At 39.1% G+C, this 12,810-nt stretch overlaps 1 protein-coding gene across 1 annotated transcript in view; it reads left to right on the top strand.

Moving 5' to 3' along the window:
* Atl3 (atlastin GTPase 3) overlaps positions 1-7,939 on the top strand; it is a 49,008-nt gene extending 41,069 nt beyond the window's left edge. Inside the window, exons 9-13 of the mRNA XM_048360789.1 lie at positions 3,340-3,467; positions 4,064-4,120; positions 5,523-5,594; positions 6,023-6,454; positions 7,686-7,939. Of these exons, the coding sequence (XP_048216746.1) occupies positions 3,340-3,467; positions 4,064-4,120; positions 5,523-5,594; positions 6,023-6,454; positions 7,686-7,772 (776 nt within the window). The 3' untranslated portion in view covers positions 7,773-7,939. The remainder of the gene's footprint in view (positions 1-3,339; positions 3,468-4,063; positions 4,121-5,522; positions 5,595-6,022; positions 6,455-7,685) is intronic.
* Positions 7,940-12,810: the final 4,871 nt, after the last annotated feature.

Below are 12,810 nucleotides of genomic sequence, written 5' to 3'. Positions count from 1 at the left end.
AGATTAACCCTGGAAAAAAGTGAGACCCTCCATCCCAACAAATAAGCCAGGCATGGTAGCACACCCATTTTTACTGAGAGGCACAAGTAGGATAGTCTAGATCTGAGTCTGTCTCAGGCTGAAGTGAGGAAACACTATTGGAAAAATAACTAACAGGGCAGGGAGTATGACTCAAGTAGTAGAGCAACAGTGAGGCCCTGAGTTACAATTCCAGTAGCACCCCAAAATTTTATATTTGTGTATGTATAGATGTGTACATCTATAGATAGATAGACACATATGCATACACACCTATATTTATAAGCACTTATTTATTTTGGGCTTGGGAGCTGTCTCTGAACTTTTGTGCACAGGATAGTGCTCTGCCACTTGAGCCACAGCGCCACTTCTGGAATTTTGGAGGTTAATTGGAGATAAGAGTGTCACAGACTTTCCTGTCCAGGCTGGCATCGAAGTCCTTCAGAGTCCTTCAGAGTCCTTCACATTTCAGTCCTCAGATTTCAGCCTCCTGAATAGCTAGGATTACAGGTGTGAGCCACCAGGGTCTGGGCCTCTTTCTATTTTTTGAGACAGAGCCTTGCTCAGTAAGTAGTCCATGCTGGCCGCCAGCTCCCTGTCCTCCTGCCTCATTGTTTTGAGTGCTGGGATTATAGGCATGTACCACTATGCTGAGCATATAAATGCTCTCTTAAATGGAAAAATTAGAAAACTGGAATTTTCTTTTTTGTCTTACTTATAAATTGTTAATAGCCTGTATGCCTTATGTATTGGTTTAAGGACTACATTTGATTTTTTGTGAAGAAGTCTTACTAACTCAGTAAAGGTTTTATATATAGCCATGTGTCATATGACATTTTGGTTCCTTAAAGTGATTATAGTGCAGATTGCAGTAGGTTATATGAAGGAGATTTGTATAAGTGCACTCTGATGCACATTGAGGAAATGGCCTAATGACATGGTTCTCAGAAAATATCCCTGTTGCTGAGTAATATGACTATAATATTGGGAGTTTGAGTGAAGACTAGGCACTAAATTGCAAACTGCATGAGATTTGTTTTGGGCAAGTACTATCCTCAGAACCAGACTTAGTTGAGAGACCTATAAATATTTCTCAGAGTTAAAAATGCTCTAGATATATTTTCTTAAGTATTACCTATACATGCAGCTTAATTGAGATTCTGTAGTCTTGTCCCATGTAACTTGGAAAACCATATTAGTCCAAGAATGGTTTGGAGTAATCCATAAATGAATGTTAGTACAGTTTCCCTAGAACATTTAAATTTAATATAAACTACATCCTGAAGAAATTTTTGCATATGTTCCCTCAGATACTTTAGGAATCATTGTTGTGATGTTATTTTACTTCATTTTTGTAGACTAACTACTTATTCCGAAGTAATCACCTCCTAGCCATGAGCTCACTTTTACGGTTACATGGAAGCTGAGCTACTGCTGCTTGTACTTAGATCAACTGAGACAGCAGTTTATTAAGACATAGGAGGACTATGTCATCAACATAAAGACTACTGTCCTCTTTCCATTTACTGCAGCAGGGAGACCAAGACTACTTATGTTGGCTAGAAATTAAGCAGAAGGTTTTGTAGAGTACAGTCTTCTTTGATATCATGAGAGACTGAACTTCTCATGAGATATTTCTTTGTCTATTCAGATTTAAAAGCTATTATTGTGATAGAGCTTTTTTAGAAGATAGGCTAAATGTCTTTAATATAGCAGTCTGTATATAGTATTTGCGTCCTGCTAGTTCTCTATATGAAGTATTTTTGAAGCTTATGTGGTACCAGGGCTTCATGCATGCTAAGCAAACACTCTTTTAACATTAAGCCACATTCCCAGCCCCCATGAGATTCTTATCTCCACTACAAAAAAACAAAACAAAGCCAGAAGTGGAGCTGTGGCTCAAGTGGTAGAGCACTAGCCTTGAGCATAAAAGCTTAGGAACAGTGCCCAGGCCCAGAGTTCAAGTCCTGGAAATGCACCCCCCCCCAAAAAAAAAAAAAAGATTTTATGAGTTTTTTCACATTCACGTAGGCTTGTTGGGAGTATATGAAGTTTTACTTGGACAGGAGTAAGAACTTTTCCAGGAAGATGTTAGATGATGCAGAAATCCGCTTCCAGGTATTTTAATTCTCCTGTGTTGGACCTATTTCTTCTTACTTTGAGGAAAGAGCTCTTACGCGGTGTTTCCCTCAAGCTTTTGTGGAACCCGCCATCATCGTCTTCATCTTCTCATCTTCATCAAGAAATAAGTACCATGAGGGAACAGGCTCCTCTACTTCTTTTAGCTTTAAACTATTAATAAAAATAAAGTGAGCCAGTTCCCAGTGGCTCAAGCCTGTTATCCTAGCTACTCAGGAGGCTGAAATCTGAGGATCATAGTTCAAAGCCAGCCAGGAAAGAAAGTCCATGAGAATCTTATTCCCAATAAACTACTCAGAAAAAACTGGAAGTGACACTGTGGCTTGAGTGGTAGAGTGCTAGCCTTGAGCACAGAGAGGCTCCGGGGACAGAGATCATGTCCTGAGTTCAAGCCCTAGGATCGCCACCCCTCCCCCCCCCCAAAAGCAGCAAATGAATGATGTTTTCTAGTTGTGATATGAGGGTCTTGTCAAGTCCTATGACATTCTTTAAAAAGTACACAGGCAGGAGACTTACAAGTTCAAGGGCAGTCTGGGCTACATAGTGAGACTTGGTCACAAAACAACAAAGAAACAAGTCAAAACTATAGCCCCTCCCCAACAAAACCAACTCTATCCCTCAAAACACAATATTGAAATTTCTTTTTTCTTGGTGGTGCTCCTGAGGTTTGAACTTAGGGCTTTGCATTCACTTTTCTTGCTTACCACTTGAGCCATACCTCCAACCCTACTTTTTGCTGGTTATTTTGGAGATGGAATCTAGTAGACTTTTCTGCTGAGGCTAACAGCAACCTCCAGATCTCAGCCTCCTGAATAATTAGAATTACAGGGATGAGCCACCAGTGCCCAGTTAACAAAATTGAAAATTCTTTAAAGACGAAGGAATAGATAGAATATTTCAGAATGAAAACCAGAATAAGATATTCTACACATTCTTTTCTTAACTAGAGATGACTTTGTATGACAAGAGGGAAGGAGACAAAGGCACATCAGTACCGAGATCTGTCAGCAAACCTGGTCAGAGCTAGAAAGCACCAAACATAGTCTAGCACTACCATCTTCCCTGCACCTACTTTCAACTAGCAAATGTTATAATTGGGTAGACTGTGAGGATTGATTTTTATGCTGGCTTGGTTGAGTAAGGCTGTTTGGCTTCTTGTTTCCTTCTTCATCCTGTAAACAGATATTGCTGGTGAATTCAAAGAGCAGTTACAGGTATTTATACCATACGTATTAAACCCATCTAAGTTAACGGAAAAGGAGATCAGTGGCTCAAAAGTCACCTGCCGGGGACTGCTGGAGTATTTTAAGGTAAATATAAGTTTTAATTTTCAATTGTTTGGTTTTTGGTAAAATTTAGGGGGTAAATGAATGTCAATATTCAAAGTCTCCTGGGGGATATTTTGAGGCATTTTGAGATCTTAGTGTCTTTCCAAGCATGGACCACTGGGTGGCAGTATGTGCCTAAGAAGCAAATGGCTGTTTTGTTTTTTTTTGCACTCTCTTAGAGGAGTGATTACTGTGGCTAAAGGAAGATTGGTCCTCAAGGAAGATGGTGTGGACAGGAGTTGGTTAGGAAGTTGCTGTGAGTAAGAGATGGCACCTAGATGTGACACACCTACCCCCAGGTGGACAGCCTTTGCTCACGGGTCTTGGTGAGGCCAGTGTGCATGGGGAATCTGCTGGGTGTCCTAGCCTTAGGGGACTTGTGCTGCTTGAGAATATTTTAGATAACTAAAAACGCTAACATGCACTTTTCAAAGGTGTGTTGTGTTTCTGCTAATTCTCGATTGTTCTAGGTCCTTTGGAAAATGTAGTTGTATGATCTCTGTTTCCAAAAATTCAAGTACGAATAAGGTATTTTAGAATGGCATTTCTCATGATGATTTTTATGTTTATATTTTAAGGCATATATTAAAATTTACCAAGGAGAAGATCTGCCTCACCCTAAATCCATGCTTCAGGTAATCAGTTCTTTGATATCTTTTTAATTGAGTTGACCCCAGATATGATAAAGCCAAGTACTCTTAGAAGACAGTAAGATTGCTCTCCTTGCCCATTATGCAAAGATCTGTTGCATTTTAGCACATTTTGTGGCAGTGGAGCACTCTTTCATAGTGGGGCTGTTTAAGAAGAGCAGCCTCTTCTTGGGCCTGTTCTTCCCTCCAGTTACACTTTCGAAAACACTACTTTCATTATACCTAGGTGAAATTTACCCAAGTAGCTTCCAGTCATCTGTACTTCACTTTAGTAGAACATGTCACTAGTCTTTTTTTTTTTTGGCCAGTCCTGGGCCTTGGACTCAGGGCCTGAGCACTGTCCCTGGCTTCTTTTTGCTCAAGTCTACCACTTGAGCCACAGCGCCACTTCTGGCTTTTTCTGAATATGTAGTGGTAAGGACTCAAATCATGCAGGGTTTCCTGCATGGGAAGCAAGCACTCTACCACTAGGCCATATTCCCAGCCTCAACTATTTTTTTATTTCAACTGTTTATTTTCTCATTGGATGAAAATATACTTTCTGACTTGGTGAACATGAGGGTATCTATTGCCAAAATATTGATTTCTTTAGTAGCAAAACATTTTCACAAAAGTAGTAGAGCCTGGAATTAAGATAATAGAGATAATTCCCACCTCTGCTTTTATTTTTTAAAATTTATTTAATTTATGTGATACTGAGGAATTGAACCCAGGGCCTCATGCATGCTAGGCAAGCACTCTACCACTAAGCCACATTCTCAGTCCCTGCTTTTATTTACTTATTAAAAAATTTTTTTGCCAGTCCTGGGGTGTGAACTTGGGGCCTGATTGCTTTCCCTGAATGTTTGCGTGCTCAAAGCTAGTGCTCTACCACTTGAGCTACAGTGCCACTTCTGACTTTTTTGAGTAGTTTATTGGAGATAAGAGTCCCACAGGCTTTTCTGCCCAAGCTGACTTCAAAATGAAATCCTCAGATCTCAGCCCCCTGAGTAGCTAGGATTACAGGTATGAGCCACTGGTGGTCATGTTTTGTTTGTTTGTTTGTTTTTTGTGATGCTTGGTATTGAACCCAAGGCTTGGCACATCTTAGATAAGCACTCTACCACTGAGCTACATCCCCAGCCAAAACTTTGCATATATTTCCTGCATTTAAAATTAAAGCAAGCAAATTATATTTTCCTTAAGTGTGGAAGCTTAATTTATGCTAAAGATTCTGAGGTTTAAGAACAAATATTTTGGTAGAAAAATGGTGTGTAATCAGTTGAAACTTTAAAATAAATGTCAAAAAGTTAATAAGAAAGGATGCATGGAAAGTAGATTGAGGAAAGGTTTTTACTTGAGTATTTGTGGAAAAATGTTGATACTTTCCTTTTTTTTTTTTTTTAAGGCTACGGCTGAAGCTAACAATTTAGCAGCTGCAGCCTCTGCAAAGGACATTTATTATAACAAGATGGAAGAGGTATGAGGCATCTGCCTTTTCTCTGATTTGTCTGTAGATGTGAACATTGCTGCTGGCATCAAAAGCCTGAACTTCTCTTTAACTTATCTTATGATTGCAGTCTCCTAATGATTACCATTTCTAAGTAGGCTTTCTTAGAATGTTCCTGACTTTTTGATTAATGCTATCCTGGTTTTTTAAGTATGGTTATCAGAGGAAGTGAACTCAGACTTCATTGGACTTGGCAATTTTTGAATTGTGTGTGTGTGTGTGCGCGTGCGCACACACACGTGTGTCTGTGTCTGAAATCATCTTGCTGTGATAGTCCAGGCTTGCCTCTAGTTAACATCTAATATCTTAAAATATTCTAACCCTTTCTGTATCTTTTTACTTATTTCATTTGACACTTGAAGGCATTGCTCAACATAGCCTGTCTTTGTTATTTTTAGGTTTGTGGGGGAGAAAAACCTTATTTGTCTCCAGACATTTTAGATCAGAAGCACTGTGAATTGAGGCAACTTGCTTTGGACCAATTCAAGAAGACCAAAAAGATGGGCGGGAAGGATTTCAGCTTTCGTTATCAGCAGGAGCTGGAGGAGGAAATCAAGGAGCTCTATGAGAACTTCTGCAAGCACAACAGTAGCAAGAACGTCTTCAGTACCTTCCGAACCCCAGCAGTGCTGTTCACTGGCATTGTGGCTTTGTATATAGCCTCAGGCCTCACTGGTTTCATTGGTCTGGAGATTGTGGCCCAGCTGTTCAACTTTATGGTTGGACTGCTGTTAATTGCCCTCCTCACCTGGGGGTACATCCGATATTCGGGTCAATATCGTGAGCTGGGCGGAGCTATTGACTCTGGTGCAGAGTATGTGTTAGAGCAGGTAAGTGGTGCTTGTTGAGGAGGCTGGGACACATTTGTGCTTCTATTGTAAAAGATCTTAGATTGGGGGCAGGGAGTGTAGCTTAGTGGTAGACCACATGCTTAGCTTGCATGAAGTCCTGTTTTTCCTGTTTTTAATTTACTCGAAAATAAACATGAGCAACAGCAGAAAATTTTTTTTAAAAGACCCATCAGTTTGGAAGAATTTTAAAGTAAGAAGACAGGAGCAACTCACATTGTTTGTTTGTTTGTTTGTTTGTTTATTTATTTGGCCAGTCCTGGAGCTTGGACTCAGGGCCTGAGCACTGTCCCTGGCTTCTTTTTGCTCAAGGCTAGCACTCTGCCACTTGAGCCACAGCGCCACTTCTGGCTGTTTTCTATATATGTGGTGCTGGAGAATCGAACCCAGGGCTTCATGTATACGAGGCAAGCTCTCTTGCCACTAGGCCATATTCCCAGCCCCACATTGTTTATTTTTATCCTGATGAGCTTTACATTTTATTTGGACTATTAATGTTTGTTCCTAATATCTTGTTAACATCCTTAAAAATGACCCTTTTAATGCAAGAGAGGTTCCAGCTTAGATATTTTCCTCATGAGAAATTTCTGATTAAATGCTGTTACATTTAATATTGATATGAGTCTCCCCATCTCCATCCTCTTGATTATTTGCTTCCCTGAACGACAAGGGCTTGAAAGAAAAATGGTAAACTTAATGAAGTTTTCTGTTTTATCCTCTGTTTTACAGGTTTTTTTTTTTTTTTTGCCAATCCTGGGCCTTGGACTCAGGGCCTGAGCACTGTCCCTGGCTTCTTTTTGCTCAAGGCTAGCACTCTAGCCTGTAAGTCACAGCACCACTTTTGGCTTTTTCTGTATATGTGGTGCTGAGGAATCGAACCCAGGGCTTCATGTTTATGAGGCAAGCACTCTTGCCACTAGGCCACATTCCCAGCCCTTGTTGTAGTTTTGAGACCGACTTATTTCTTTTCCTGTGAAAAAAATCAGGTCTGTGTGCAAAGCCAGCTCCCCCCCAGTTATGGATCAGATGTTCCACTGACTTCTAGAAGTCAGCTGCAACCACAGCACCCCTACAGCTCTCCATCTCACTTCCCTCCTACTGCAGTGGGCTGATGATGATGGAGAGGATATTAGAGTGTTTGTTGCCAGGCACTTGCTTTCTTGGTACTCTGTTATATTATCAACTGATATGTTGAATAAATGGACTTTTGCAGGCTTCTGTTCATATTGGTAATTCTACCCAGGCTGCTGTGAGGGATGCAGTTGTTGGGCGACCACCTGTGGATAAAAAATCGCAATAGCATCTTAACTAGAAGATTCAAGAGCCCAGCTGGCCCCTGGATCTTTGGTTTCTGCCACTGCCACCATGCGTCCAGATCCAGAGGAATGGCCGCTCTGGGGCTGTCTGGGAGGAGCTGAAACAGGGCGCTGTAATAAATGACGTGACCTCTCCTGTGTTTTCAAATTCTTAAGCACACTTCCATTCCTTTTGGAAGCACTTCCACATCTATGTCTATTGCTTACAACTTTCTGCTTTGTTGCACTTTATGGGGAAAAGCTACAGGAATAAGTGGAAATGTAGCTTGTAAGGCTTCTACTTGCCACTTAGTGCCTTTTAAAATTGAATCTATGCTTTCATAGACACAAAGGGGAAGAAGTGTGATAGAGGCTCTTCTGGGGTAACTGTATATCTTACTTAAAAAAAAAAAAAAAAAGCTGACCCTGGGGCTTGAATGAAGGGCTTAAGTGCTGTCCCTGGGCCTTTTTGCCTGGGCTAGTGCTGTTATCAGTTTAGCCACAGCTCCACTTCTGGCTTTTTGGTAGTTATTTGGAGGTAACAGTTTCATGGACTTTCCTTTACAGGCTGTCTTCAAACTGTGATCTTCAGATCTCAGCCTCTTGAGTAGCTAGATTACAGGTGTGAGCCACCAATGTTCAGTCTATACTCCTCAGAAATACTCATTTTAAGGTTTACAAAATTTGGAGAAGCTTCAAAACTAAAGAACAATGGAAAATTATGCTATCATGCTATTGAAATTTTGTACTATTTGAATTGTTTGCTGTACAGCACTATGTAATTTAATATACCATACTCTGGAATGTAAGGTGTTTTTACCTGACAGGCCAGTGGTTTTGTTGAAGCCCTTCTTCCTCCTTTTTTTCCCCCTTTGGTTGGTCGTGGGGTTTGAACTCAGGGCCTGGGCGCTATCCCTGAGTTCTTGCTCAAGGCTAGTGCTCTACCACTTGACCTACAATGCCACTTCAGGTTTTCTGGTGATTAATTGGAGATAAGAGTCTCATTGACTTTCTGCCCCGGCTAGCTTTTGAATCATGTCCTCAGATCTCAGCCTTCAGAATAGCTAGTAGCTAGGATTATAGGCATGAACCACCAGTGCCTGGCTTTATTTTGTTTTGTTTTTAGTTCTTACAGCTTCTTTCTAGAAAAGAGGCGATATGCCTTGAAAAGCCAGGGTGGCTCACAGGAAAAGATTTGCACTAGATACTTTAAGGAAAAATCTGAGTTTAAATGAACCATGTGACCTTTGGGATGTCACTGGAATTTGTGTCATGGTCAGATTTACTGTAGGTTTATATACTAATGTAACACTGCTTTCACCCTCTCGTAGATTGTTCTTTGAAAAGTTCTGTTTTCGCGAGTTTGCCTTTGTACAACTTCATAAAGGATTAATGACATTGCTGAATATTGTGGTTTTTAATTCATTTGTATTTTGTATGGCCTATCAGTAATGAATAATTAAGTAGCTGATTTAGGGCCTTTAAGCCAACTATTTTTATTCTATGCATTGTTTAACGTTTATAATATTGAAGCTAAAATTGCTTATTTTATTTTCTCTTTATTTCACTTTCCTTTTGTCTAGTTGGGTTGCTTTAAATAACTTGGGCTTACCCAAATATAGACTATATCTAGAATTACCTAAGAATCCTTTTTATTTTTTTTTAACTTTACTTTGATTATATGATGGAAAGTTTTATCTGATAGTTGCTTTTTCCTTTGATTCATAATGGTGAGTTACCATGAATTTTGGACTTAAAATGTGCCTACAAGTATTTGTATATACATTCAGGTATATAAGCCTTAATATTTGAGATAATTTGATTTTGGAGGGAAGTAGAGTTTAGGCAAAGTCTAATTTTTTACATGAGAAGTATGAAGGGAAGGTGGAAAGAAAGGAAGTATTTTCTTGCATTTAATCTCTTTATCAGAGAATTACTTTACTAAAGTATTTTGCTTAAGTCTCAAATTAATTCCAAGCATTTTACCTATTTTTGCACCATCTTGTCTTGTAAGTCCTTGCTATTTTGTTTCCTTTTGTTACATTTTAGAAAAATTCTAACTTGCTTCATAAACAATTCACTTGCTTATGATTGATGCCAGGCTTTGACTAATAAATTGGAGGCTGGTTTCCAAAATTTTGGTGTATTTTCAGGTGGCCTCTTTGCTCTTTATGGGTTCATCCCTTATCATTCCTAACTGACAAAAAGATGCTTAGCTTTCAATGCATTCTACAAGTGGTTACATAGATTCCAGTATCATTGTCCAAAGTGACTTGTGGTGAATCTGTCTTTCTTTCTCTGTATCTGCCTGTCTATCTTATCTCTCTCTTCTATGATTTAGTGTTAGGGTTACTATTTAAATGCATTTGCTATTATATTTTATAAAGGAATCACTTTGGTTTAATTACTCTGAGGAAACCCCCAAATTTTTTTTGGTGGGGGAGGGTTCTTAGTTTTATCTGGCCTTTCTCAACAGTAAACTGGTGATTTTATGTTAGCTTTTCTTTTCGACAAAAGATGCCTTTTAGTGCTGGCTATAAATAGTCCTGGGGAGATTTGTGACCAGGTTTCAAAGAATATCTTTTACTTGTTACCTTCTCCAGCCTTCTCTGGATCAGGGACACTTGTGGGAGTTAACTTTCTGCACAGCCTCTCCCCTCCCCGTCCTCCTAATTTGCACATTCCAGACGCTATGCTGAGCACATTCCTGTTGAATACTTTCCACAACATTCTATTAAATAACTCATTTTACAAGAAGTTAAATGATGCCAACTTTGAAAATACTTCCAAATTCGCTTCTTACAGTCAAAGTAATGGAATCAAACTTTTGAGGTTTTTTCCCCTGAAAAACCTTTCTAGATTGTTGGTACACCGTGAGAGTAATCTGTGGTGTATGTGGATAAGGCATCTTTAGAGTCATCCTCTTTTTTAGTATACAAAAGAAAAATCTGTCCATGGAAGTTTGGGGTTTCTTGTTGTTTGTGGTAGGAATAGAACTGGGGCTCTGCATGTGCTAGGCAGTGTGGTCTTCCACTGAGCTACACCCTCAGCCCAGAGTTTGTGTTTTAACACAAACATATTTTATAAAATTGCCTGTAAATATTGTTTATGCTTTATTCTCTTTTTTCCCCCCCATTTACTCACTTTGGACAAACAGGAACGGAAACACTGCTTTGTACTTGTCAGTTTGGTTAGCATGTTCCATACAGTGTTCTATTTATATAAATGGTGCCTTGGATAGAATGAGTTTGGATGAGTGTGTAAGGATGGATGAGTCCTTGAGAAAGGTTGATTTTGGTCCAGGTGAAAGCAATAGAATACAGAATTTTATTTTGTTCTGAACATTTAAAAAAATGGTGTGTAACTTACATGAAAGTATTCATAGAACTTTTTTTTCCCCTGTAGAACTTTGGAATGTAATTCAGGAAGATTTGATGTTTTCATCAAAGCTAGTCAATATGGGCTGCGTTATACTAGTTTGCATTTGGATGCAACACATTTTTAGTTAGTGGAGAAGGGGCAAAATGAACAAAAATATCAGTTATGAGTGTACAGAGTATTTGTGATTTATTTTTTAAATGATATTAAGTTTATAATAGTGAACATTTGCAATGAAATAGTTTGCCTTATTGTCCATTGTATTGTTGCTATAATTGGGGCAGTGGCCTTAGCTACCTTTCAGTACATGAAACAACCTAAGGAGGTTGTTTAGAAAGTGGTCAGATTCCCAGGGATTGCCTCAGTTGATCTGGACAGTGACTGTGGAATCATCACTTTTGTAATTCATGTTGTAGGTGATTCAGAGGAGAGGGAGAGAGACCACCCTATGAAATGGGACTACCAGTAAGCATTGTCTGCAGACAGGGAGTGCTTTGCCTGAGGTTCAGAGTAGGTGATCTTTTACCAGGTACAGTCACCAACTTTACTACATTCAGAGTCGAAAGGGCCTCTTTAATCCAGAGGGTTTTCCAAATTGTTATAGTGCCTTCTCTAAAAGAAAGAATATAAAAAGTGTCCTAATAACAGGTGTATAATTAGATTTTTTTAAAAAAAAACAACTTTGATAGGTAATTTTCTTTTGAAAAGGCAAATTTAGCACTGTGACTTGAATCCCTAAGTCTTTCACACACAAAAAGCCTTAAATCATAAATACCAGTAATGATTTTTTAAAAGGAAGGATAGGATTATCTCCTAGCAGGAACTTTTCAAGATAGCTCTAGAGACAAGGGTTTTGAAAAATTATTTTCAAAGGATTTCATGTAACAGAAGTAAAGCTGAAATTTAGTGCTTCTATGAGTAAGAGAAGGGTGAATTCCTAAACCTTTCTAATACAGGTGACTAAAGGCTGTCATGGATGGAGCCTTACAGGAGTAAAATCTGTCATTTTCTTTTCTTAAAAAATGATTTGTTAAAATAACTTTCTGCTAGACTCTTGCCTTTGAATGGCTTTAAAATTTAATAGATTTTTTAAAAGTGCAATAGGATGATACTATGCTATTAGTATATTAAAAGCATGTTTCTCTACCAGTCCTAATTGTAACATCATGTAAATGAAATAAAGATCACAATACCATGTCACCTATGGGTTTTTCTGTTGTTTTTATCAGCACATATTAGTTCTACAAGGAAGGATTTCATAGTGACATAGATGATGGAGTCCAGTCGATCCCCCATCACACTTCCTTATCCCACTCCCCCTTCCTAACACAATTTCAAAGGTTTCATTGGTCTATGTTGCTACCCTTCTATCCTTGCTGGTGTGTAGGTGTGTGTTGGTCTGGGGGCCTGAACTCATGATCTGGGTGCTATCCCTGAGCTTTTTTTGCTCAAGGTTTGCACGTTATCACTCGAACTGCAACTCCATTTCTGGCTTTTTGAGGTTAATTGAAGATGAATCTCCTGGGCTTTCTCTTGCCAGGGCTGCCTTTCAACTGTGATCCTCAGATCTTGGCCTCCTGAGTAGCTAGGATTATAGGCATGAGCCACTGGCCCCTGGCTATCCTTGCTGTTATTTAGTATGGAAACATCGAAAATGGAAAAATA

The sequence above is a fragment of the Perognathus longimembris genome, chromosome 13, assembly GCF_023159225.1.
Source record: "Perognathus longimembris pacificus isolate PPM17 chromosome 13, ASM2315922v1, whole genome shotgun sequence".
NCBI classification, from domain to species: domain Eukaryota; kingdom Metazoa; phylum Chordata; class Mammalia; order Rodentia; family Heteromyidae; genus Perognathus; species Perognathus longimembris.
The sequence above is the reverse complement of the archived record's forward strand: the minus strand, read 5'-3'. Positions and strand labels throughout refer to the sequence as shown.